The sequence below is a fragment of the Schistocerca americana genome, chromosome 1, assembly GCF_021461395.2.
Source record: "Schistocerca americana isolate TAMUIC-IGC-003095 chromosome 1, iqSchAmer2.1, whole genome shotgun sequence".
Lineage (NCBI taxonomy): Eukaryota > Metazoa > Arthropoda > Insecta > Orthoptera > Acrididae > Schistocerca > Schistocerca americana.
This window is the reverse complement of record NC_060119.1, coordinates 1,160,106,694-1,160,134,630: the sequence shown is the minus strand read 5'-3', so window position 1 is coordinate 1,160,134,630 and position 27,937 is coordinate 1,160,106,694. Positions and strand designations below refer to the sequence as shown.

The 27,937-nt window shown below is 44.6% G+C and overlaps 1 protein-coding gene across 1 annotated transcript in view; it reads right to left on the bottom strand.

Moving 5' to 3' along the window:
- LOC124551772 (dentin sialophosphoprotein-like) overlaps positions 1 to 27,937 on the bottom strand; it is a 151,377-nt gene that overhangs the window by 69,470 nt on the left and 53,970 nt on the right. The window contains exons 2-3 of the mRNA XM_047126466.1: positions 15,702 to 15,929; positions 269 to 1,456 (exon numbers count right to left, since the gene is read on the bottom strand). Of these exons, the coding sequence (XP_046982422.1) occupies positions 269 to 1,456; positions 15,702 to 15,929 (1,416 nt within the window). The remainder of the gene's footprint in view (positions 1 to 268; positions 1,457 to 15,701; positions 15,930 to 27,937) is intronic.

Here is a 27,937-nt window from a genome sequence, read left to right as displayed (position 1 = left end):
TCTCAGCCTCAGAGCTTCTGAAGAGTGGGTAGTCCAAAGACCAGTAGAAAGATGAATAGTAAATGAAATCAGATTATCACAACACTTCGAAAGTGCTTATTGTTAAGAAGGTGATGATGTGATGACGACGAGCGTTGTTGTTGATTCCGTGCTCATTTCAATGATGTCCTCAGGGTCAGTTTCATTTTGAATCTAAAAGTTTGTTCCAGGCTGTTAGTGGAGATGAATGATGTGATCGTGGTATTTGTGTAGATGCAAATGCTCTTACCTGAGGACTATCATTTGGTGATTCATCCTCGTCATCATAAGCAGTATCCGCGTCAGCATTGCGGCCTCCACGGACAGCTGGTTCATACTGCTGTGGCTCCACCTCCACTGCGTCGTCTCTGAGGAAGTCATTGTCGTCAACGTCGTTACCGTCCCTGTGAGCGGAGGAGCTGTCGTCGCTGCCACGGGCTCCCGATGATGGTACTCTCTCGACGTCGGCATCGAGGCTAGCTTGACCAGCAGGGTGAGGTTTCGACTGCAAGTCGTCTTCTCTGAGGAAGTCGTTGTCATCATCGCTCTTACGACCGCTGTCACCAGAAGACTTCTCATTCGCGCCATTCACGTTTGGTGCTGGTGCGCTACCAGTGTTGACTTCAGCGGCAACTGGCTTACGGATCACCGTCTCCAGTGAGTCATCTTTGAGGAAGTCATTGTCGTCAACATTGTTACCAAAGGGTGGAGCAGACGCTTTGTTGTCTCTGCTAGTTTCGCCTGTTGCTGATACCTTGTGTGCCACCGCCTCTGGTGTGTCATCTCTGAGAAAATCGTCACCTTCGTTGTTGCCAACGGCAGGAGCGGAGGACTTGTCGTCCCGAGCCTTCACTTCTGGCGCCGGCTTCGGCTCCCATGAGTCATCTCTTAGGAAATCGTTGTTGTCATCGCTATTATCGCTGTTGTGAGGGGGAGTTTTGCTGTCTCTATCACTCACGTCCTGTGTTGTTACGGCATTAGGTTCTCCAAGGTCATCCGCCTTGTGTGGGGCTTTAGTTTCCCATGTGTCACTTCTGAGGAAGTCGTTGTCGTCATCACTGTTGGCACTGTTGCGAGTAGTTGATTTATTGTTTGTGCCACTCGTCAGCTCTGCTGTTACGTTCTTGGCATTGACACTATGTTCCCCAAGGACTGCCGCCTTTTGTGATGACTTTGGTTTCCATCCATCCTCTCTCAGGAAGTCGTTATCATCGTCAATACTCGGGGTAGAGGGTTTGTCGTTCCCGTCGCTAACCACTGATTGTGGTACGGTTTCGACGTCGGCGGTTAGACCGCCACTGACTATCGGCTTGCCTTGCAGGTCCTCAACTTCAGACAGACGGTGAGCTTGTCTCCTGGCGTTGACCTCATTGTTCATGTCGTGGTGTCTGCCAACGTGTGAGGCGGCGTAGCGGTCTCGGAGTCCGTGCATCATTTCCTGTGCCAATATAATTGCAGAACATCTTAGAGACACGGCAACAGATAGTTAACACATGGATTAAACACACAGCTACTAACAGAAAACAATGGTAATTTGTCTCAACACACGTTGTTGAGGAATAACTGGTGGAGTGAAAGTATGCCAGAGAAGTATTTCCAACATTGCGCTTAGAAAGCCAAATAAGAATGAAGAAATATCTGAATATCTAGTTTGTGGACACAGAGATAGCCTTCAACAATATAATGTGGAATGAAATTTTGGAAATCATTTAACAAATGGGTCTGAGGTAAGGATACAGACAAGTAGCCCCAAAGTCGGAGTAATAAAAATGATAGTTGACAACAAACAAGTCTACCTGGAGAAGGGTTTAAATTAGTTGTTAAACTCTATATCGAAGAAACAATGCAAAAAGTCAAGAAAGTTTTCAAAGTAGAATAAACGAGAGGGGCTTGGATGCCACACTGATGGTTCCCAGATGACATGGGATTTACGATTGACGATAAATCTTTTGAATGGAATCAATAACATTGCAACATAGCGGATTAAGGGAAAGCGAAAATGAGTTGAAGAGTACTAAAAGAAGAGTATAGTTCTTTCTTTGAATATAAAATTAAGGAACATGCGGTAGAAGAAGTGGAAGAATTCACAATAAGCAGATTCGTGGAGGCAAAAACGACTCCCTTCAACAAACGAGCTCTATCGGTATCAAACATTTAGATGGACTGAGGGCAGACGTCCATAAAAGTATGCGATTGGAGCATAGCGTCCTGTACAAACAGAATATGAGGTATGGGCAAACCAGAGAGAGAGACAAACTGGAATCGTTTAACGTTTTACTTTAGAATGATATAAAATCTGTGGCAAAGGAAGGAATAGGTTAGTGGAGCATCTACTATGGCATATGGCTCCATACCAATTGGAAGTGTAGTATGAGATAAAAACGGTAGGGCAACTAAAAAGCATAACAAGCAAAATACACTATCAGCCATCGTCAGCTGCCAGTTGCTGCCAAAGTAGCTAAACTCTGCTAATTTTAATGTCTTATTTCCTAGTCTAATTTCCTCAGCATCATTTCTCATAGTAATACTAGAATAAAATCGTGTGTAGCCTACAACTCTGTATCAGTCACTTCTCAATTACTTCCTCACTTTCAAATAATTATACTCTTAAGCCTGCAGTCTGATTTATACTAGTTCTAGATAACCTTTCGCTCCTTGTACTTTATCCTTGATATCTTCATAGTGTCAAAGAGTATATTTCAACCAACATTGTCAAGAGAGTAGGAATGAAATGCTGATTTAGTACGCAAACTGTCCTTTGATCTTTGGGCTACCTAAATAGAGAGGTAGGGCTGCAGTGACGAGGGTGGCGAAGGGCATGTTTCGTCAGCTTTCGCCGAACCTAAAACACAGCATCATCAGAATCAGCGGTACGCACACAGATTCATGATCACTGTCGTGTACATAACTGATGGGAACAACGTATTACGATTGATTTGCTCAGATTAATGAGTCTCATAAAAAATATGAAAACAGTTTTTTGGAACGAGAGTCTCCACTACTCGGTTCGGTCTCATATTAATCACTGATACAGTGGAAAGCCCTAGCAGGTACATACTGGCGTAGCACTAGAATGTCCAAATAGATAATCACTGACATTGGACGGACATGATCGTAAGTGAACGAAGCCCATGGTGATAGTGTCTTGTGGAGCTGTGAGCCCAGAATCGAGTTGACGACGTTGCCCCACGAAATGGTGAGCTGCTGTCGACTCCGATGGAGGGACCACTAGGTGCGGCTGCCATAAGGTATGGGATTTAGTGTGTCCTCGGCGCAAAAACTCTGATTTTTGTACCATCAGATGCGGACGGCATAGAGCCGAAGGCATAGACTGCGTTCAGAGAAATAACTCCAATTGAGGAACCAATAGGCGCGGCTGACGTAAAGCCGATAGTGCGAACTGACTGCAGAGTGATCAGACAGCGACCTAAATACTCGAGCGCCGGAAGAATACCCACGGAAGAAAGAAACTCATGTATGAAAGTGTTGCCGCGATGGCGGTGCTGTTTGAGCATGTGCTCCTCCCTTTGGTGACGAGGCTGGCGCCACACAGTACTTTGGCTCCTGCTGCAGATTCAGTTGTAAACGCCTTGGCGAATTCGTGTGTTGCTGCAGATTGTTTTCATCTGAGCTCCAGAGGAAGTGTCGGTACTGGTCCAGAGCTGCCTCTGCCCATGGTACAGAACTATGTGGTTGATGGGTGTGTTGCCTTTTCCACTAAAGAAAGAGTTGGCTTGTCCATCTCGCGGAAGACATGGCTGATAAAGGGAGGAAGAGCCCCAGAACCGGGAAGAGTGCCCCTGTGATGGGTGGTTGGCACAGTGGAAGCGTGCCACATTCATGGAGCGCTGGCCAAAAGTGGGTGGCTTGAATGCGACTGCAACAAATGGATCTGTATCAGACAAGAACTGGTAGGGGCAAACATGCGACATCTTGGAGGGTGAAGCTGGCCGCTGGTGGTAGATGACGGAGACACGATGTCATCATCATGTAAGCTTGGTCCAGCATTGCCCTGGGTTTACATTGTTATTTTCAGGAGTGCATAACTGGAGGACTAGGGAAGTCCTGCTGATAGCCCAACTGGAGTACACAGATGAGGTACAGCTGCAGCTCTGGACAGCACAAGAAGACCCTGTGGCTGCACGCTTTGCCTCCCACATGAGGAGTCCTGAAAAGATGACCAGGCGGGGACTGAGCAGTGTGTGGATCATTGGCATTTTCGGGAGGAAGAAGAAGAGGATGATAGTAAAAGCGTGTGAGATCCTGCAGAATGGTGCAAGGATGAGTAGGAGGTAGGTATAACCAGAGGTGAAGGACTTGCAAAAGTCCAGACCGGTAGGATGAAGAAGAGCTCTGACATGATGCCGGAAGTGATGGTCCATTGAAGGCAATCGACCGCTGGAGGCGATGATCCCTTGAAGATGATGGTACCACTGCAGGCAAAGGTGTTACTGGAGGCAAAGATACTGCAGGAGGTGAAGGTGCCGTTGGAGCAATGGTGCTTTTGGAGGCGGTGGTGCCATTGGAGATGCTAGTGCTGCCAGAGGAACGGAAGAGAGAAGGAAACAGCATGCGAGCAAGGATTAATGTAAATGTGGAAAGATGCTGTGCCTGGGAAGAGTGGAAAGGACGTATGGCGGCGGGAGTGCCGAGTGCACACTATGTAGAAAAGAATGAAGGACCAGAATGTGACGAGGAATAGCGTGGTGGACACTGCACAATTTTTAAGATGTCGAGGGGCAGTGTAGAGGTAACCACAGAATGTATAACATGTCAAAGAGCAACGTGGAATATACTGTGAAATGTTTAATGTGCAGATGAACTCTAGGAAAGAGAGAAAGGAAATGGATAGGCCTCAAGGAAAATGCTGCAGAATGTAGAGTGCGCTCTCAGGCATGAAAATTGTCACAATAAACATTGCAAAGGTCCCAAAAGTGGACGCAGGATGGGGTAGCAAGGTCTTTTTTCTGGATTAAGGAGCTGAGGTATGCGGTAGTTATTAGTATCAGAATAAGCAAGGAGAAACTGAACAGAAAGAGCAAGAGTTGAGAACAAATTTGTGAGGCGATAAAGTATCAGCATCAGTCCAAAGTAGTGCACAGGGACGCTAGTCACTTTTGGGACTTAATTCCTAAGCCACTTATCCTCGCTGCTGCTGTATTGGGGACAAGAACGTTGAATCTTTGAACGCTGGTATTGCAGACTGTGACTGATCTTTACAGACTTAGGTTCTCATTGCGACTATAGAGACAAGGCGGGCACAAACGTTCATGCTCATCGATACTGTAGTGTGGGACAATGATGGTACAAATGTCGATCTTTGTTGCCATTGTAGTGTGTCTCAAGGAGGGAACAAACGTTTTAGGGTGAACATGAAAGAGCAACAGTAGTCCTCAGCGCCATTTTAGTGTTCATAGCTGAGAAGAAGAAAACACTACATTCCGAGGAAGTCAAGAGCAATGGAGCTTTGTTACATCTAACAAACAAGGTATAAGAACAGTTTCTTGGAAACAGACTCGAAAGTACTCAGTTCAGTCTGATGGTTCACCACTGAAACACTGGATTGTCCTAGCAGGATATCACCAACATGGCAATGGGCTGTCCTTGATGGTAGTCAATGGCATTGCGTAGGGCGTTCGTCTGTGGAAGAAATCCGTGGTGATAGTGGCCTACGAGGCAGTTAGCTCAGAGACAAGTCAGAGACAAAGTTCTGCAAACCAGTGAACTGTAGTGGACTCCGATAAGTGCAGGTATCGCAGAGCCTCGGATATGGAGTGTGTTTGGTCAGCTGAGGAAAAGCTAAGCATGATCACCATAAAGCCCAGAGTCTGAACTGACTGCAGAGCTATTGGTCAGTGACTTACTCATACAGTGATTGAGATACCGATGGAGAGGCACGTGAGTCATGGAAGTGAGATAGTGCCACAATGGCAGTGCTGTTTGCAGCGATGCTCCTGCCTCTGATGGCGAAGTTGGCGCCACATAGCACTGGAGCAGCTGCTAGAGGCTCAGCTGTAGACAACACGACGTATATGTGCGATACTACAGATCGTTTTTGTCTGAGCTCCAGAGAAAGTGTTGTCTGGGAACCAGAGCTGTGGAAACCCAAGGTACACAGCTGTATGGTTGATGTGTCGCCAGAGAACTTAGCAGTCACTCTTACACGCACACACACACACACACACACACACACACACACACACACACACACACACACACACACACACACACATGCACAAACGCACATATTGTTCTCCCAATTACAAACCCAAATTTTACGAGCATGAACAATGAAATAGCCAAACAATATGTTCTGCACAGGCCAACTTGTTCTCATAGTTCGATATCTGGACTGTGCACAAGAGTTTATCTTTGCACCAAAACACACATGGATTAGTTATTGGCACTACTGGTGTGACTTACCTGACATTGATTCAATATTTGCACCCACTGAGTGCAAGATACAATGGACCCTCAAATTAAGTACTTGGATGTTATTTCCATGTCAGAATTGTTAGTATTGTCTATCAAAATATTTAATGATTTATTATACAACAGTTAAAACACATGTGGCTCACTTTTTGGCGTTACTGGTCTAACTTATAAGTTAAGACACACTTGGCGCCAAAACCCAACTGCTGCATGGCATAATTCCCCTTCATATTGTGTGTCACAATGTTATTTTCCCATCTAAATTGTCTGTATTACCTGTCAAAACTCTTCTTAGTTCGACTACAGCCGACACATCATCTGTCAACGTTCAGTGATCAGGATGCAGCATGTGTGGTGGTTGGAGCTTCCCTCCATGAATGGTAAAATGCAGAAACGCTGGACACAGCGCTAGTATCCACCCTGTATAGCACTTGAGTTGAAAGTCTAATGATCAGGGCACAATGTACGTGGTGATCAGAACCTACCTCCCTGGTTCTGAAACTCACACAACGCCAGAAACAGTGCTTGTACCACTTGTACATTACTCGCATCCAAAGCCTGATGTTCAGGGCACAGTGTATGTGGTGATGAAAGACTGCCTCCCTGATACTGGAACCCGCACAACCCCAGACACAGTGCCTATGTACACTGCTTACAGAACTTGCATACAGAGTCTGATGATCAGGGTACAGCATATGTGGTGATTATAGCCGGCATCCCTGATGCAGGAACCGGCACAACACCAGTCACAGTGCTCATGTCCACCCTGTACAGCACTCGCATCCAAAGCCTGATGTTCAGGGCACAGTGTATGTGGTGATGAGAAACTGCCTCCCTGATACTGGAACCCGCACAACAGCAGACACAGTGCCTATGTACACTGCTTACAGACCTTGCATACAGAGTCTGATGATCAGGGTACAGCATATGTGGTGATTATAGCCGGCATCCCTGATGCAGGAACCGGCACAACACCAGTCACAGTGCTCATGTCCACCCTGTACAGCACTCGCATCCAAAGCCTGATGTTCAGGGCACAGTGTATGTGGTGATGAGAAACTGCCTCCCTGATACTGGAACCCGCACAACAGCAGACACAGTGCCTATGTACACTGCTTACAGACCTTGCATACAGAGTCTGATGATCAGGGTAGAGCATATGTGGTGATTATAGCCGGCATCCCTGATGCTGGAACCTGCACAACACCAGTCACAGCGCTCATGTCCACCCTGTACAGCACTCGCATCCAAAGTCTGATGTTCAGGGCACAGTGTATGTGGTGATGAAAGACTGCCTCCCTGATACTGGAACCCACACAACGCCAGGCACAGTGCTTGTACCACCATCCACAGCACTCGCATCCAAAGTCTGATGAACATGGCACAGCATATGTGACGGTCAGAGGTTGCTTCCTTGATACTGAAAGCCGCACAATGCCAAACACAGTGCCTGTGTCCACCCCGTACAGCACTTGCCTCCAGAGTCGATGGTCAGAGTACAGCATATCTGATGATCGTAGCCCGCATTTCCGATACTGTAACTGGCACAACACCAGACAAAGTGCTTGTGTGCACCCTGTCCACGGCACCTGCGTCCAGAGTCTGATGTTCAGGGCATAGCATATGTGATGACCATAACCTGCCTCCCTCATACTGGAGCCTACACAACACTGGACACAGTGCCTATGTCCACCCTGCACCGCACTCGCACCCATATTCCAATGATCAGGTGGGTGGTGGTGGTGGTGGTAAGTTCCTACGGGACAAAACTGCTGAGGTCATCGGTCCCTCGGCTTACAACTACTTAATCTAACTGAAACTAACTTGTTTCCAGTTAACAACTGTCGAATGTCGGTGTTGACAGTCGCAGGCGAGGCTTTTTAGCTTTGTGTCGTACAGTCATCAGTGGAAGAAGTGGGCCTTCGGCTCCGAAAGCCCATGTCGATGATGCTTCGTTGAATGGGTTGCACGCTGACACTTATTGATGGCCTAGCAATGAAATCTGCAGCAATTTGTGTCACGTTGAACGATTCTCTTCAGTCGTCGTTGGTCCCGTTCTTGCAGGATCTTTTTCCGGCCGCAGCGATGTCAGAGATTTGATGTTTTACCGGGTTCCTGATATTCACTGCACACTCGTGAAATAGACGTGCTGGAAAATCCTCATTTCATTGCTACCTCGGATATACTGTGTCCCATCGCTATAACACCACATTCAGAATCACTTAAATCTCGATAACCTGCCATTGCAGCAGCAGTAACCGATCTAACAACTGCGCCAGACGCTTGTTGTCTTATGTAGGCGTTGCCGAGGGCAGCGGCATATTCTGCCTATTTACATATCCCTGTAATTGAATACGCATACCTATATCAGTTTCTTTGGCTATTCAGTGTATATTCAGTGATATACTTAATTGTTCAGCACAATGGATAAGCGTACTACAATCGCAGGAAAATGTCCACAATAAGAAGTGGTATGCACGGGGTGAAGACCTTTCGGTCGTCTCTAACCTAATTGCAGCTTATATTAAGAAGTCAACTAAAAAAGAACAGTTAGAGAATATTTCCAGCCACAATCTAAGGGATGAAGTTTATACAAAAGTCAGCCTTTGCAATCCAGAACGCTTCACCTGCGACGACTGAGCCTTAGTTTCGTCATACCCGTAACCCCATGTTTCATCACCAGTTACGGCCAGCTTCAGTAGTTCTTCATAGTTGTTGCCTTCATCTGGCGACTCCTGAGCAAATTGCATTCACCGCAGTTTTTGTCAAAACTGAACGGCTTTTTAGCCCGGAACATCTGAAACAACAGCATAGCATGAACCAGTTGATATGCCAACACCGGTAGCGATTTCTCTGACTGTAATTTGGCGACTCTTCTTAGTCATTTCTTTAACTATTTCCATGAATTCACTGGCTGATGTGCTGGGGTGTCCAGGGCGCTCGTCATCTTCAAAAATCTTATACCGCCACGGCTTGTAAACCCTTGTTTCAATCATAGCAGACTCACTAAAAGAAATACGGGGTGTTCAAAAAGTCTCTCCGCAGTGCCGTATGATTGTTAGCCGAGCGTGCCGTATGATTGTTCGCCTACCTGGGTTACTTCCCTTCAAGTGGACTCTCCCAACAAGTCACGTTTCCGTTCGTCTCAGCCAGCGTTAGTAGTATCGTTGGTGTGTGTCGTTACGTGTTGACGTGAACGTTTGAGTTTAGTTCCTTTGTTCGTTTGTTTCGTTTTTGTCACTGCTAAAATGCTAACCATAGAAGAACGTGTGTTTTTAGTGGAACAAGTGTTCAAAGCTGGCGGTAAATACACAGTTTCATTTTGTCAAACATTTAATTCAGTTTTCCCGGGGACAACACTCCCACATCGCGATACTGTGCGAGACTTGATTAACAAATTTCGAAGTACGGGTTCAGTGACAGATGCACCGAGACTTGGTCGTCCTAGCGTTTTGTCTGAGGATAAACTACTCGATATTTCCGATAAAATGTCCATGAAAAAATGGTTCAAATGGCTCTGAGCACTATGGGACTTAACGTCTGTGGTCATTAGTCCCCTAGAACTTAGAACTACTTAAGTCTAACTAATCTAAGGACATCACACACATCCATGCCCAAGGCAGGATTCGAACCTGCGACCGTAGCGGTCACGCGGTTCCAGACTGAATCGCCTAGAACCGAAATGTCCATGAGTCCGAACAAGTCAATAAGAAAACTCGCCCAGGAAATCGATGTTAGTGTCGGAACGGCCCACACAGCTGTAAGGGAAAAATTAGAAAGTGACAGTCGTGCAATAACTGAAAAATTCTGATAATGGCAAGAGACTGCGTTATTGTCAATGGTTCAAAAATTTCGTTCAACAAAATGGAACGGATATTCTTAATGAAACGTTTTTCACTGGTGAGGCGTGGTTTCAACAAGATGGTGCAACCGCGCACACAACTCGCGTTTCAATGTCACTACTTGCTGATGTGTTTGGTGATCGCATTATTTTACAGGGCCTTTGGCCTCCACGATCGCCTGACCTAACACAACCCGACTTTTTTCTTCTGAAGTGCAGCGAAAGCAACTGTCTATAAAAACCATCCAAAATCCATCGATGAATTGAAAACTGCAATATCCACTTTCATTGCTTCTGTTACAGAAGAAATGCTATAGGTTGTGTTTGGAAACATGATTAGACGAATTGATCTCGTATTTCACTGAGTTTCATTTCGCTGTATTCACTGCGGCATACGGCACGCGCGGCTAACAATCATACGGCACTGAGGAGAGACTTTTTGAACACCCCGTATTTACCGTATTTAACATTTGTAAAACTTTAATGTCCTTATTTCTTTCATATTTCAAAATTTAATTAAGATTATTCGATCCACCTTTATACAAAATAAATAATTGTCTACGCTATCAAAACGCATGTAACCTTCTTGACAGCTGACAATAGACTAAACATACGATGTGGCTAATATTGTACACATAGTTTTCAGAATGCTTACCAAACACAATGACGAAGAATTCGTATGAATCGGACAATTACAACGCCCTAAATTACGAATTTCTCGTTAATTTTTGGACTTTCCTCTTACGGTAAGAACTCTTGTGTTTGAATACAGCTCTTGAAAGAAAACTCCTACTTCTCACTTCTCAGCGGAAAAAAAAGATGAGCGTTATGTTCTACAGAATATCGAAATATATCGATCGGTATAGGAGCAGATAGTAGGCGAACCTGCATTTAGATGAAAAGCATTGTGTTCTATACTTGCAGTAGATATACGAATCCTTATTTATGACGTCCGTTCGTACGTTAATGTAATTTACTCTACAACGTTGTGTTTCAGATGAAAATCGCCTTCTGCGTTCCGTATAATGTTCACTCATTCGTGGTGTCCAAAATCACAGCAACAAACGAAAATTTTGCAAGGTTGCATTTATTTTGCCACAAAACAGTATAAACCGGTGGTAGTAAAGCAAAAGCAATGTAAAGAATTCAGATCTTAAACAACTGCTACAAGCATAACAGCAGACATAAATGTTCTCCTTTTTCCCAACTTAACGGATTCGCACACACATTCTGACAACTGATTAATGTGTTCAGTATGCGGTGTGACAACCTCTGGCAGCAATACAGGCCTAACAACGCGGAGGCATGCTGTGAACGATGTCATCAATTTTTTGTTGAGGCAGTAACGCCCATTCTTCCTGCAGAGCTGCTTCCAAGTCTTGGAGATGATTGATGGATGCTGATATGATGCAATCCGTCTGCCTAAGCGCATCCCAGACGTGCTCATGGGGTTCAGATCGGGGAAGCGAGGAAGCCACTCCATGCAGCAATATCTTCCGTCTGCAAGAAAACACCAACCATCTGTGCTATACGAGATCGATCATTATCGTCGATCAGTACGAAGTCTGGTCCCACGGCACTTCGCAACAGCAGTACATGAGGTCCCGAGATCTCGTGATGTTATCTGACAGCATTTACACCTTGCGATTCACCCGTACAATTTGATGAAGTGGTGTTCGAGCGGTCAACGTAATTCCTGCTCACATCATTACGGATTCTCCCCGATATCAGTCTCTTTCCACAATGTTTAGGTCCCAAAATCGTGTTCCACGTTTCCTCCAGATGCGAATCCGCCTAGAATCACTCTCAAGATCAAATCGGGACTCATCAGTGAAAAGAATATTGGCCCATTGTTCGACTGTGCAGTTTTCACGTTGACAACTCCACTCTAGACGTTCCTTTCTGTGAAGAGGCGTCAGAGGTACAAGTTTAGCAGGTCTCCGACAAAAAACGCCACTCTGCTCCGTACACCATTTGCCTTGGTACAACACCTCCAGTGGATGCGGCGAGGTCAGATGCCAGTTGCCGTGTAGTACTAAGGCGGCACCGTCGTGTGCGTATAGCCAAATAACGGTCCTCTCTTTCTGATTTCACTCGTGGTCGGCTCTAGCCTGGTCTTCGGGATACAGTTTCGGTCTCCATAAACTATCGCCACAACTGAAATACAACAGAACGAGTCTCACTAAGCCATTAGGCCACATCAGTTTGCGACTATCCTGCTTCCATTCTTCCTACGGCCCTTCACCGTAGAGTGTCTGGTAGTCTGGTAGGCGTCTTCTCTGTGCCATAGTACACCGTCAGTGACTGTATACACAGCAATTGTGGCTGTGGGACTACCCGGTAAACTCTAGCCCGTTTGATAGGTGCCATGACGTCATCGTTGATCGGAATACAATCTTCCGGGGAGAACACAGTCGTAAGGACATCTGTTGACAGTTTGTAAGATTATAAAGTAATTAGATGCAAGACGGGGAAATAGCGGTTTGTTGCTCTAATTTTGGACGCCAGTGTCAACGCAGCCCGGACGTAAGTAGGCACTGCGTCGTCACTGATTTAAAGTGAGCTCCACGGAAGGGCCGGTACAACGTTGTGGAACAGCCTGTAGAAGCACCTTGTGTCGTAGCTGGGTGGGTAGAGTGCGGAATCGCGTGATCGCTCACGAGTTTACCAGACTATACAGGGTGGTCCATTGATCGTGACCGGGCCAAATATCTCACGAAATAAGCGTCAAACGAAAAAACTACAAAGGACGAAACTTGTCTAGCTTGAAGGGGGAAACCAGATGGCGCTATGGTTGGCCAGCTAGATGGCGCTGCCATAGGTCAAACGGATATCAACTGCGTTTTTTTTAGATAGGAACCCCCATTTTTTATTACATATTCGTGTAGTACGTAAAGGAATATGAATGTTTTACTTCGACCACTTTTTTCGCTTTGTGATAGATGACGCTGTAATAGTCACAAACGTATAGCTACGTGGTATCACGTAGCATTCCGCTAGTGCGGACGGTATTTGCTTCGTGATACATTACCCGTGTTAAAATTGACTGTTTACCAATTGCGGAAAGGGTCGATATCGTATTGATGTATGGCTATTGTGATCAAAATGCCCAACGGGCATGTGCTATGTATGCTGCTCGGTATCCTGGACGACATCATCCAAGTGTCCGGACCTTTCGTCGGATAGTTACGTTATTTAAGGAAACAGGAAGTGTTCAGCCACATGTAAAACGTCAACCACGACATGCAACAAATGATAATGCCCAAGTAGGTGTTTTAGCTGCTGTTGCGGCTAATCTGCACATCAATAGCAGACAAACTGCGCGAGAATCGGGAATTCCAAAAACGTCGGTGTTGAGAATGCTACATCAACATCGATTGCACCCGTACCATATTTCTATGCACCAGGAATTGAATGGCGACGACTTTGAACGTCGTGTACAGTTCTGCCACTGGGCACAGAAGAAATAACGCGACGATGACAGGTTTTTTGCACACGTTCTATTTAGCGCCGAAGCGTCATTCACCAACAGCGGTAACGTAAACCGGCATAATATGCGCTATTGGGCAACGGAAAATCCACGATGACTGCGACAAGTGGAACGTCAGCGACCTTGGCGGGTTAATGTATGGTGCGGCATTATTGGAGGAAGGATAATTGGCCCCCATTTTATCGATGGCAATCTAAATGGTGCAATGAATGCTGATTTCCTACGTAATGTTCTCCGATGTTACTACAAGATGTTTTACTGCATGACAGAATGGCGATGTACTTCCAACATGATGGATGTCTGGCACACAGCTCACGTGCGATTGAAGCGGTATTGAATAGCACTTTTCATAACAGGTAGGATTGGTCATCGAAGCACCATACCATGGCCTGCACGTTCACCGGATATGACTTCCCCGGATTTCTTTCTGTGGGTAAAGTTGAAGGATATTTGCTATCGTGATCCACCGACAACGCCTGACAACATGCGTCAGCGCACTGTCAATGCATGTGCGAACATTAAAGCGAACTACTCGGTGTTGAGAGGAATGTCGTTACACGTATTGCAAAATGCATTGAGGTTAACGGACATTATTTTGAGCATTTATTGCATTAATGCGATACTTACAGGTAATCACGCTGTAACAGCATGCGTTCTCAGGAATGATAAGTTCACAAAGGTACATGTATCACATTGGAACAACCGAAATAAAATGTTCAAACGTACCGATGTTTTGTATTTAATTTAAAAAACCTACCTATTTGTTGTGTACATAGTTCAGCATAGTCAGGGCGTACACAACTTTCCCACTAGAGCGCGCCCCGCTAAGCACAACAGCGCAGGCGCAGCGCTCGTCCGACTCCGCACTACGAGATGGCACCCCCTAGAGACGGACCAAATTCTGCTTCCGCCGATCCGCGTATTAATATGTAACGCAGCCAATGAAATTGCTGCTAACGTAGAACCTTTTCTCCTCGCGGATCACACTCGCGCAGTAATACATGAACGCGCGAGGTATTATAACGAGTGTACAGACCTCTGATTAGTCAGTCTGCATTTGTCTGCACCAATCAGTACCAGTCGCATTAGTCTGTACCAGTCTGTACGAGTTCTACATTTGTCTGCACCAGTCTATAGTCAAGTTTCAGTCTGCGCCTAATAAGATCACCATATTCCTGTACATAGCCATGAAGATAAATGTTTAGAAACTTTTGTCAAGTATCAGAGATATATGTGAGAATAAGATAAACGTACCAATACCAAAGGAACTTCAGATTGTCAATTGTGAACAGTATCCAGAACCAAGTTAAGTAATTTTTATGCTTGTTATTATTTTAATAAATGTGTGTGAAAATTAATCTAGTTCTGTTTAAAGTTGGTCGCCGTCAATCTGCTACTCTAAGCATGCAAGTGGCATTTCTACCGTCTGACCTAACGGCAGAAGATAAACACGCCACGATAAGACCACGAGACATATTGCTGACACTCGCCTACTTCGTTAGAGCGACAAGTCAAATAATCTGATGGTGTGTGTACTGAAGGTCTTACAGTACGCACACCACACTATTACCAACTGTTCGTCTAAAATTGTGAGCCATATGTTTGTGACTATCACAGCGCCATTCATCACAAAGCGAAAAAAGTGGTCCAACTAAAACATTCATATTCCTTTACGTACTACACGAATATGTAATAAAAATGGGGGTTCCTACTTTAAAAAACGCAGTTGATATCCGTTTGACCTATGGCAGCGCGATCTAGCTGGCCAACCATAGCGGCATCTGGTTTCCCCCTTCAAGCTAGACAAGTTTCGTTCTTTGTAGTTTTTTCGTTTGACGCTTATTTCGTGAGATATTTGGCCCGGTCACGATCAATGGACCACCCTGTATAGCAGCAGCGAGCCAGAGAGAGGCGCCTTGCCTGCTTGTGTCCTCCGGGCCGCACCCGGCCGGCCTCCAGGTCGGCTCCAGCGTCCGCTGCCGGGCCCACGTCCGGCGGTGGCTCCAGCAGCGACTCCACCTCGGCGGTCACCGTCTCTGGAGCGGCCCGCGGCCCCGGCGGCGTCACACGTGCTCGTTCCAGTTCCGGGTTCTGCACCAGCGCAGGGACTGCCTCGTGGAAAGCTCCCAGGTCCACGGCCAGGGCTACCTGCAACGCAGCCAACTAACTTTGAAAAAGACCAATGACGGTGTGATACACATGAATTTCAGTTCAGATGCAATGTACACTGACGCTCGCTAACACACGATCGAACTTCAAAAAAATTCAAGTGACTAGCAGTAGAAGCACATAAGTCGCTACAACTACTCTCTTGCAGACTGTTTCGAGTTTAGATATCTTGGCTGAGCGCATGTTCAGTGGTGGAGCTTGTAATGGTTCTTTATTTACGTGACCATTACGGCACTCCAACCTCAGTTCTCGATACCAGTAATATCGTACTATTTTTCTGCGAAGTAACAGACATATTTTTGTGACTATATTCACATTTGGTTTTATTAATGTATAGGTACACCGATGTATCGATATATTACAGTGATATGGTTCTTGTGTGTATTCATTTCTGTGAGACTGTCATAATCTTTGACTTACTTGTAACCGTTTTGGCGCGAATGCGCACAGAGCAGTCTTTATTTCATTTTGCAGAATATAAGTTGTTATTGCGCTTTATAAAAGAACAGTCAAGTCTTGTGTTTGGTTAAAATGGAAATTAAATATATGAAGATTGATACAAAACTGTTTTCTTGATGATGTGACAATTAAGAAGAAGTATACGTGAATTTACAAGAAGTTTAATAAAAGTGTGGATCGTGAACACCAAGTCAAAAATTATTTCTACCATACCATTGTTCTGATCTGGGATTGTTTGATCCTTAAGAATTTCCTGAAAAACGCATTTGTTAGGTTTTCAAATATTGCTAAAATACAGATCTGGACCTTCTAACAGTCAAAGTGGGATCACCCTAGAATCAACAAGATGAGCCATAACAACTTCGGCGAAATCTACGTGGGAATCCATTCAAGATAAGGGCCAAAATTAATGACTTTTTTACAGTGACTTCATTATTTCCACTCTGACGATACCATCCACAGTCAATAACTTTAATGTTGCCCGATAAAGCGAACATATGCTACGTGAGCAACATTGTTAATCTGATTTCTAACCCACTTTGCAAGAGGTGGTATTGTTAGAAGCTACTATTTTCATATAAAATTGGAAAATCGACGATATTTGGGATGATTCATCAAATATGCAAAGTTATCTAGATGACATAAAAACGCAGCGTAATACTAACGCCAGATAAAGAAAAATTGACTGAAATATCTTCATGATTTGAACAATACGCAATTTTCTCCCCTGCATTGGACCTGTAAGTGGTAAAGAGAATACAAATCCAGAACATTGAAGTTTCTTATACGGAGGTACGGAGGCTATTCGGGAAATAAGGTCCGATAGATTGCAAGTTGAAAACCACAGTGAGAATTCGATGAAGCTTTGCATAGATATGCTGGGCAGTGTCTCTAGTACGTCTGTCGATCGCGTCGCTTCACTCTTTTCAGTTCTTAGCACACAATGAACACATAAAGCTGCCTAGAACAATAGTGTCTCCCGCCAAATACGGGTGCCCACAGAGAGGTTTCGCCTGATTTCATGCAGCCCACTTAACGTAACTGTCATGGATTTCCTTCTTCATGACAATTCTCCGCTGCATACTCCAGGGGCAATGAGGACGCCCCTGCAGCATTTTCGATGGGAGGCGTCTGATAGCCCAACATACAGCCCAGACTTTGCTCCCATGCTGCTCACATGAACTGCTGGCTATGAAGACAATAATTTGGCACAGACAAAGAACTGCAGTCCAGTGTAGAGAATTGGTGGAAAGCACAGGTCGCAGTCTTCTGTGACGAGGCTACTGGAAATTCGGCACAAAGGTACGACAAATGTCTCAGTCGGAGCGGCGGTTATGCGGAGGAGTAGTCTTGAGGTGTAGCAAACTGTTCTAAATAAAATATTTTTGATTTTCAATGAGGTTTCCATTACGCGACCAATCGGAGCTTCCTTTCCGAATAGCCCCCGCATCTATAAACACGTGTTTTTAGTACGGTTGGGGGCACTATGACTGACTGTCACTTTATCTAAGTTGGCCTTCGCGCTTTTAGAAAGACAGGGAGTCATCAATTTTCAGATATTCCATGCTATATGAAAAAGTTACTGAAACATATTTGGATACACACAAAAAAGAGCCACGGCATGGTACTTGCTTACGTGATTGTAGCTGATGAAGCATTTGCGCTGGTGGAAGATTTAATTACACCCTACAGTGGAAATCATCTAACTTACGAAAACAAAGATAGAAAGCAATCGTTAAACTTTAGCAGTAGGTATATTGAGTGTACTTTTGGTAAAGCGTGTGCTAAGCGGAAAATAGTACAACGACCATTAGATGTCAGCGTGGATTGTGCCGACCACATTGTAAAAGATGAGAAATGATTTAAGCAGGAAGACATCCTAAAAGAAAATCTCACAAGTATAAATGCTACCCAAAATGGACGACCCACTTCATCAGCGGGTAACGTTAGGGCTAACTTTACCAACCATTTTGTTAATGAACATGCAGATCGTACGGTATGAACGGAAGTGTACTTGGTACCATAAAGTTTCTCTTACCTATATTTTTCTTTTAATCATTTCCCTGGCAGGAGATCAAAACCAATTCTTCTCAAGCTCACAGCCACAAAACTACATTTTTGTTCTATTCTGACACTACATTCCAAAATGCTGGACTTTTTTTCTACTCTGTCAATTAGTAGCTCAATGTCAATATCCTAGCCTTTGGTTTCATTCACTTTCCGCAACGTTCCCCTCCAAAAAACTAAATAAATGACAGAAACACTCATAAAATACCTTCTGGTCACGACGGAAGCGAGAGGCCAACTAGATAGCACAAGGGTGTCGTCTATCTTCTTAACAACGCGTCATCGAGCGTTCGTCTACGTCTAGAGATTTTATTTCCATCAACTAGTGATCGTATGATCAGTAATGAGTTGATTTATAGATGTCTAAACGCGGGATTTGGAAACGTGTGTCATATTTTTGTCATCTGAACTTAGCTTTATTGTACATACTGCAACGATTCTAGTAAGGAGGGTTCAGAAAGACAAGCACATTTTCCATATTGGCACACAAATATGTGAACCACTTTATAAAATACCTCAGCTTTATTCGGGATAAAGAAGACCCAGGAGTGTTGATACTTGTCAAAGTGCAACACAGAACACTATGAAAAGAAAATTTTTTCTGCAACGTACCGTGAGTAGAACAGCCAGACAGGTGTTAGGGGACTTCGAAAAATGATTTACTTATTATTGTGGGACGCAAAATAACTTTTACTGAGCGCTGCATATGATGTCACCCTTTAACTCTTGCAATCATGAATCTGAATCACGTAATCTAACATTAGACACTACTAATACAGTACATTCTTAACAAGGCAGGAAACAGGCAACACAAAACTAAATTTCATAGGAAAATGATAATGCGAGTAGAACTAATACTCGACTTTGTTGCAGTTCCAAATTTCAGGCTCGTCGTCTCTATTTTCTAGAGCTGGAGGAGAGGTCCAGGGTTTTTGCTTTCATACTAAAGACGCCTTTCCTCAATTTCACTTTACGAGGTTGTAGTGAACATTTCGCTTTGTTGTAAAAAAACTGCGAAGGCTCCTACATAAGCGTAACGCTTTTCACGGTAGCAAAATTTTACAGATAACTCATACAAAGAAGAGACAAATCACGCACATACTTGGTGCAACTACAGACTGGAACAAAGAACAGGCTCTTGGAGCAAGGCTGCAACAGGTCAGATGCTAGATGGCGTCTCAACAACGACTGTCCTACGACTGAATGCTGTGGCGCGGATTCAGTTCTGTATATTAGAGCATTAGCTTCTAGTATATTCTAAAAACGGTAGTGCTTCAAATTAATACAGTAATTACATTGACTTCCTGTTTTTAGGTAAGTGAACAATTTTAAAAAAACTGCATCTTCTCAAGTTAACAAAAATGTAAGAATAAAAACAGTAGTATTAATTATTTTAAATAGTTATGGAATAAAACCTTTGAAATTATCTTACGCACTACTTATATAAGGTAATAAATATTTACATTTTCTATACTGTGAATGTATTTGTGAAGAGTTAAGTGCGTATTTGAACCATTAATTTAATTTTCTGTTTAGTGAATGAATAAGAATCGTTAACAAGTTGGTAAATAATACTTTGGAAAATACCTAAAATATTTGTGGATTTTTTGTAACTTATTTTCGTAGCACAACATTATCTCACACAAACATGCAAAATTATTATTAGTTTATGTACAAATTTGGAAAGATAGAAGATTCCGCAAATGCACCATTCTGTAGAGTATCTACACTCATGCTCCTAAATTAACGATAATGCTGACACATGGTGAACCAACGCTCTAGTGGGCGGTTTGTGGGTTTAAATCACCTTGTGTTATGACCATGCGGTGCATTTGACCTGCGGTCGTCGCACTGTGGCCCTGGGAGCAGTCCACATACGCAGAGGTGTGTTGGTGCTTGTCAGAGTACGGTGCAGCGAGTAAGTGTGCAGACGTTTTCAGACGTGCTAATGGTGACTGTGTGTTGAAAATGGCTCAAAGAACACATATTGATGACGTTATGAGGGGTAGAATACTAGGGCGACTGGAGGCTGGTCAAACACAGCAGGCCGTAGCAAAGGTTGTAATACGGGCCCTCCATGTGTCACAGAGTGTGATCTCAAGATTATGGCAACGATTAAATCAGACAGGAAACGTGTCCAGACGCTACAGTACTGGACGTCCACAGTGTACAACACCACAAGAAGACCGATATCTCACCATCAGTGCCCGCAGACGGCCACGGAGTACTGCAGGTAGCCTTGCTCGGGACCTTACCGCAGCCACTGGAACAGTTGTCTCCAGACACACAGTCTACAGACGACTGAACAGGCATGGTTTATTCGCCCGGAGACCTCCAAGGTGCATTCCACTGACCCTGGTCACGGGAGAGCCCGTAAAACCTGGTGTCAAGTACACAGTACATGGTCATTGGAACAGTGGTCCCAGGTTATGTTCACCGACGAGGAAAGGTATAGTCTGAACAGTCATTCTCGCCGGGTTTTCATCTGGCGTGAACCAGGAACCAGATACCAACCCCTTAATGTCCTTGAAAGGGACCTGTATGGAGGTCGTGGTTTGATGGTGTGGTGTGGGATTATGATTGGTTTCACGTACACCCCTTCATGTCTTTGACAGAGGAACTGTAACAGGTCAGGTGTACCGGGACATCATTTTACATCAGTATATCCGCCTTTTCAGGGCTGCAGTGGGTCCCATCTTCTGATGGAGGAGTACCTTGAATCAGAAGATATGAGGTGAATGGAGTGGCCTGCCTGTTCTCCAGACCTAAACCCCATCGAGCATGCCTGGGATGCTCTCGATTGACATATCACTGCACGTCTTCAAACCCCTAGGGCATTTCGGGAGCTTCAGCAGGCACTGGTGCAAGAATGGGAGGCTATACCCCAGGAGCTGCTCGACCACCTGGTCCAGAATATGCCAACCCGTTGTGCGGCTTGTGTACGTGTGCATGGTGATCATATCCCATATTGATGTCGGGTTACATGTGCAGTAAACAGTGGCGTTTTGTAGCACATTTGTTTCGGGACGGTTTTCTCAACTTATCATCAGTACTGTGGACATACAGATCTGTGTCGTATGTGTTCCCTATGTGCCTATGTTATCAGCGCCAGTTTTGTGTAGTGCCACGTTGTGTGGCACCACATTTTGCAATTACCCTTAATTTATGAGCATGAGTGTATTTGGAAAATATGAATATCATACTTTGCAGTCGAAAATCAACATAAACAATACTGAGAAAAAACTGGTATCGCAGCCCTCGGTTAACCCAGGAAGTTGCCATAAATCTTGGTTTGTTGTAAGCAGGACACTTCAAAGTCATGCAGATAATTGATAGTTTGACGCGTGACACTATTTTTAACACAGCCGCAAAGGCTTTGTAGACTACGATCGGAACATTCTGTCAATCGTTGAGCTCCTCGGTGACAGAAATCCGCGCTTTGTTGGCGGAGCCATTCGAGAACCGCAGTGTGAACGTTCTCGTCGTTGAAAGATCTCTTTCCTCTCAGATCTTCTTTCAGCTCGGATGGAAACTGCACGCTGCAAGTTGTCGACTTGCAGACCAGCATCACTCACGTCTGTGTGTCCTGGGTCTACTGATTGGCACCATTTTACCGCGTCTATAAGCGACATTCCATTTAGTCCATACAGGGTGATTTTTTTCAGCGTGTAGAAACTCTATGGATTGATCGACGAGAGGATACGGAACGAAAAGGGCCCAATAAACTTACGTCCGGATATGCATGTTTCTCATCCTAGAGACTATTTATTCAGTCATACTTTGCTACAGAGACACCGGTCTAATACGTGCGGTACCATGCAGCCATTGATAGAATGTGCACAGTTTCAACCTAGAGGGTAGTACTGAAGCGGAACCAGTGGTTGGCCTAAACTCTCTTGCGACATATTTATTCAATACCGCAACCACTGGACATAGAAATGGGGCAATATAGGCGTTTTACTTGATAAATTGCACATTGTGTCACACTTCCTAGTCCTTTCTGTTTTCCTTGCGTGTATGTGTGCATGAGAATGGATGAAATGGGCTATAGAAAGATGTAGATTGGTCCAAAGATAGTAGGAAGCAGCAGTTGGCTTTTCACAGAAGAAACTAGCAAGGTTCAGAGCAGGGACGGCTGTTAAGACCCGGAAAAGATCAGATCGATGGAGTGCAGAGGCGCAGGCTGGTCCATCAGCCAATGGGTGCAAAGGACGTTGAGTCTGGCCAGGAGCCATGTTGGAGAACTGCTGGCTGGGACGCGCGGAAGAGCGGACGAAGACGTAGTGGTGCTCCTCGGTGAATACGGTAAGAAGCAGCAAAGTTGATAGATATTGGCGTAAAACGTTTGGGAATATGGCGGTATAGGTGAAGGAGTACTCTAAGTTGCTTAATAAAATTTCTTTAGGGAATTTTCTTGCGTGATCTACTGTTTAGCGCATTTTTGGCGCACCTTATTCGTGTGGTACAATCAGTGCATCCTGTAAGCTTTTTTGTGATAAAAGGAGTAAAGAGGGTGGGTCAGTATCATGAATCATAGGCTTTAGTAGTAATTTTCATGTAGTTATTTGCTTGATTCAAATGTTTTCTGTTTTTAATGTTGCGTTCGCGCCACGTGGTTGTTAGGAGAAAATGAGCGCGCTAGTTACTGTAATACCTTAAAATTAAAAAAAAAATGGTTCATCATCTCTGTAAATAACCTTGCTAATTTCTTGGATTGCGCTTTGACATGTCAGATTGTGCAGGCGTGTACGTAAATTTGATAGTGCACAACTGCATGGTGCCAGTGGCACTCATGATCTTAATCCAGCTGCAAGCAGACGGTTTGCTATGGTTCTTGGTGGCACTTCATGTGCAACATGTGCCCATATTTCTTCTCTGGATGTTGTTCTGTCAGCCAACTCTGCTAGCCTAATGAGTCGTTCTTGTCGTGCGTCTGCACTATTTATATGAGTGCATGGTGTCCGTCCTTTCGGACATATCCGAAAGAACAGACACCATGCAGAATCGGCGGCTGTGATACATTATATGTAAATTGAAGGCGGAGAGGGAAAGAAAGCAAAGAAAAGGGAGGGGATGACTGCTATCAGCTGCACTGAGACATTACGCGGAATCAGTGGCGACGAGTCAACAAGTGTGCTGGACCGGGAATCAAACCCGGGATCTTCTGCTCCAAGCGGTACACAGCGTTATCGCAACTGCGCGGAATATTCGGCCCGCCTCTTGGCCTATCCACATTCCCACACTGGTGTCCTAGTCCGCAGACCCTGTCCATGTCGTTCATGGTGGCTAGCGTGAGATTACAGCAGGAAGTCAAGCGTAAGTGTGCATTCGCACTGAAGGAGGTGCATCCATTGCCCACCTAGGCAGACTCCATGGTGTCCGCTCTTTTGAACATGTCAGAGAGAACAGATACCACGCATTCACGTAATTAATACGGCTAGCTGGGAGCGATCCACCTTCTTCGGACACACAAATGCGTCTGAAATCCTGTGAGAGTCTCAGAGTAGCGAATATGAAGGAAATGGACAGAGCTGCAGAGAGATGGCGCTCAATGGGAGTGTGAATCGGTCGTGAGGTGTGCCGAGGTAGTCCGCGCAGTTGTGATAACGGTGTGTACCGCCTGGCGCAGTGGTTGACGCACCTGCCTAGTAAGTAGGAGATACCGGGTTCGAGGCCCGGTCCAGTACAAATATTCACTCGTCGCCGCTGATTCCGCGTTACGCCCCGATGCAGCTGATAGCAGTCATCCCCTCCCTTTTCTTTCCTTCCTTTCCGTTTCCGCCTTCAATTTACATATAATGTCTGTACTATGCCGACGTCCAGAACCTGGTCTACAGGTGTGGGAATGCTCCACACACCACTGCTGAAAACATCGATATGTTGTGCCATCACGTGCAGTTGTCCTTTGATACTTCCATCCAGCTCACTGAAGCCTCACAACGCGAACCCCTTCAGGTAATTGAATCTATTCGACAGGAGTAAGCAGTCGTAGTCGGGGCGTGGTTGTACCCTAGGAGCCGGCCGGAGTGCCCGTGCGATTCTAGGCGCTACAGTTTCGAGCTGCGAGACCGCTACGGTCGCAGGTTCGAATCCTGCCTCGGCCATTGATGTGTGTGATGTCCTTGGGTTAGTTAGGTTTAAGTAGTTCTAAGTTCTAGGGGACTGATGACCTGAGCAGTTAAGTCCCATAGTGCTCAGAGCCATTTGAACCAAGCCATTTGTACCCTAGGATGAATGTTGCAAGCATTGTTCACGTCTAAACTCTGCACAGTTACTACCTGCAGAATCAAAACAGAGGACGCATAGACAGGCCTTCACAGAGTCATCTGGTCGTCGATGACAGTATTAAATGAGTCACTAACACTACAACCCCTCAGTAACGGCGGCTCGTAGATATACATTCTGGGTGTTCCCAAATTTTTAAATTCGGATAAATATGGGAGTGCGAAATTAATAGCATCTGCTGCATAACAGTGATTGTCAACATACTGAAACAACTTCAGCCACTGTAAATAATAATAATAATAACAATAATAATAACATAACAATAATAACAGCAATGATAATAATAAAAATAATAATCCCGTGTGGAGTTGATAGTCTCCCATCGGGCGCCTCCCCAGGTGGCGGATAGGGGAATGCTCTCCAGATATGGAGGGTACTGGGGAAATAAAATACCCGGGGTGGACCAAAACTATCAACCGAAACGTCTGCCTGGTATCCAGCGGTTAGGGGTCAGCGTCTGTTCGCCTAGATGGTGCGGCTGCAGCAACCTTCTTGATCTCAACAATCAAGTCGTATTCCTCGTGATCTTTCCTCTGAAGGACCACCACCAAGTTAGTTTTCAACTTGAAAACCAAACATGATGATAACACAAGGAATGAATCCACTACCCCGGGCACCAGTCGCAAGGCTGGCTTTACCTGGTCATCGGATTCCGGGGGATCAGGAGCATCATGTTACGCCTAAGGTTGAGAACCAGACGACGTCCAAATTATTACACACAAAACAAAGACACTCCATCGGTACACTTAATACTAATACTCTTTTCAAACTGGGCAAGATCAAACAACTTACAGACGTGCTGCAAAAATTCCAGATCAAAAGCCTTGCAATCCAGGAAACACGATTTACGGACGAAAACCATTTTGATACAGACAACTACAGGATCTACAAAGGAAAATCAGCAGTTAAAACTAATGAGAAAGGACTCAGACAGTTTGGCACAGCATTTGCAGTCCACCAATCTATCAGAGACTCAGTCATTGACTTCCAGTCTGCCTCAGAACGTATATCAACGCTCTCCGTCAAATCGGCCAACAAAGCATATACCTCGATCAACGCACACGCACCCACAAATAACTATAACAACAAGAACCGCCAGAAAGTGGATGACTTCTGGAATGACCTTGAAGAGACGACAAACAAAATTGCCAAACACCATGTAATAATCTTGTTAGGCGACTTTAACGCACAATTAGGTAAAGAGAAAAAATACAGGAAAATCACCGGAATCCATACAGCCCACAAGAGAACTAACAAGAATGGGGAAAGATTGATAAGCTTTTGCGAAAATTTCGGCCTCGTAATTATGTCAACACAATTCAAAAAACCCAACAAGAAACTGTATACTTGAAAGTCGCCCAACAGAATGTTGGGTGAATTCCAGATAGGCCATGTGGCCATATCCAAGAGTAACACAGCAGAAATTCTGAATGTGAAAACGAGAAGAGGATTTTTTGACTCAGACCACCATCTTCTACAGATAAAGACCAGATTACAACCCAATAGAAAAAAGCCAAAACTAAACAAAGTGCTGGGACCAGACCCCGAATACATAAAACTCAACAAGGAATCTTACAGGAAATTAGTCAGACAAACACCACAAACTGGACAGAACCTGTGGACGTCCTCAAATCCACGATGAAATTGGGGCAACCCCCGAGAAGGAGAAAACACAGGTGGTGGAATATAATATGTGACCAAGCAATAGAAGAAATGACCAATGCCTGGAAAAACACCGAGCGAGGTGGCGCAGTGGTTAGCACACTGGACTCGCATTCGGGAGGACGACGGTTCAATCCCGTCTCCAGCCATCCTGATTTAGGTTTTCCGTGATTTCCCTAAATCGCTTCAGGCAAAATGCCGGGATGGTTCCTTTGAAAGGGCACGGCCGATTTCCTTCCCCATCCTCCCCTAACCCGAGCTTGCGCTCCGTCTCTAATGACCTCGTTGTCGACGGGACGTTAAACACTAACCACCACCACCACCTGGAAAAACTTCAGTAATCACAAAACATCAGAAAATGGCAACAATTTCTAGTAATCCGGAAACAAACATCGAAAACTATTCGGAAGGAAGAAATAAATTATGACAAACGGCGACTAGATGAGATAGAACAAGCCTTTAAGAAGAACAACACCAGGAATTTTTATAAGACGTTTAAAGAACATATTGCAGGATACCAGCCACCCAATCTTTGCTTCAAGAAACCGGATGGATCACTAGAAACTAACATGAAGAATAACTGCCAAATCCTCGCAGACTATTTCAACAATCTTCTCAACTGCGAAAGACCTACAGAGGATATTCACTAAGAGACGTCTACACCAAATCATGACGCTAGACCGCCAACCATCAACGAAATAGTAGAAATTATCAAGACACTGAAAAACAATAGAGCCCCAGGAGAAGATGGAATTATTGCAGAACTATGGAAACTAAATGATGAAAGATTAACAGGAAAAATTCACAAAATCGTATTAAACATTTGGGAAACAGAACAGATCCCTTCTGAATGGAAATGCGCACTCATCCATCCACTCCACAAAAAAGGAGACAAAACTGAACCAAATAATTACAGGGGTATCTCACTCGTACCGGTCACATATAAAATCCTATCAAAAGTTCTCATTAGAAGAACAAGCTGACCCACAAATAGAAGAATACCAGGCTGCTTTTCGCAAGGGACGATCATGCATAGAGCAGATCTGGAATCTGAAAATGATTCTCCGGATGAGATACACCCGAAACACAGTGGTTACGTTTGTAGATTTTAAAAAGGCCTACGACTCAATAGACAGAGTAGCGCTCTGCAAGACACTGGAAGAATTCAGCATTGACAGAAAGAGAAGAGCAATCATTCGGGAAACATTAACTGACACAGTCTTCAAGGTTAAATTTATGGGGGATATCTCGGAACCATTTGAAATCCAAACTGAAGTGCGACAGGGTGACGGACTTTCACCATTACTCTTTAATATAATTCTTGAAAAAATTATTAGGACATGGGAAAAGAAGTCAAAGGAATCCAAATTGGCATTAGAAAAGATAGTAGATTCAATGTGTAGTATTTAGCTTTTGCGGATGACCTTGCAATCCTCACAAATAATAGAAAAGAAGCCATTAACGCAATAGAGAAGTTACACGAAATTGCACAAAGAACTGGCCTGCAAATCTCA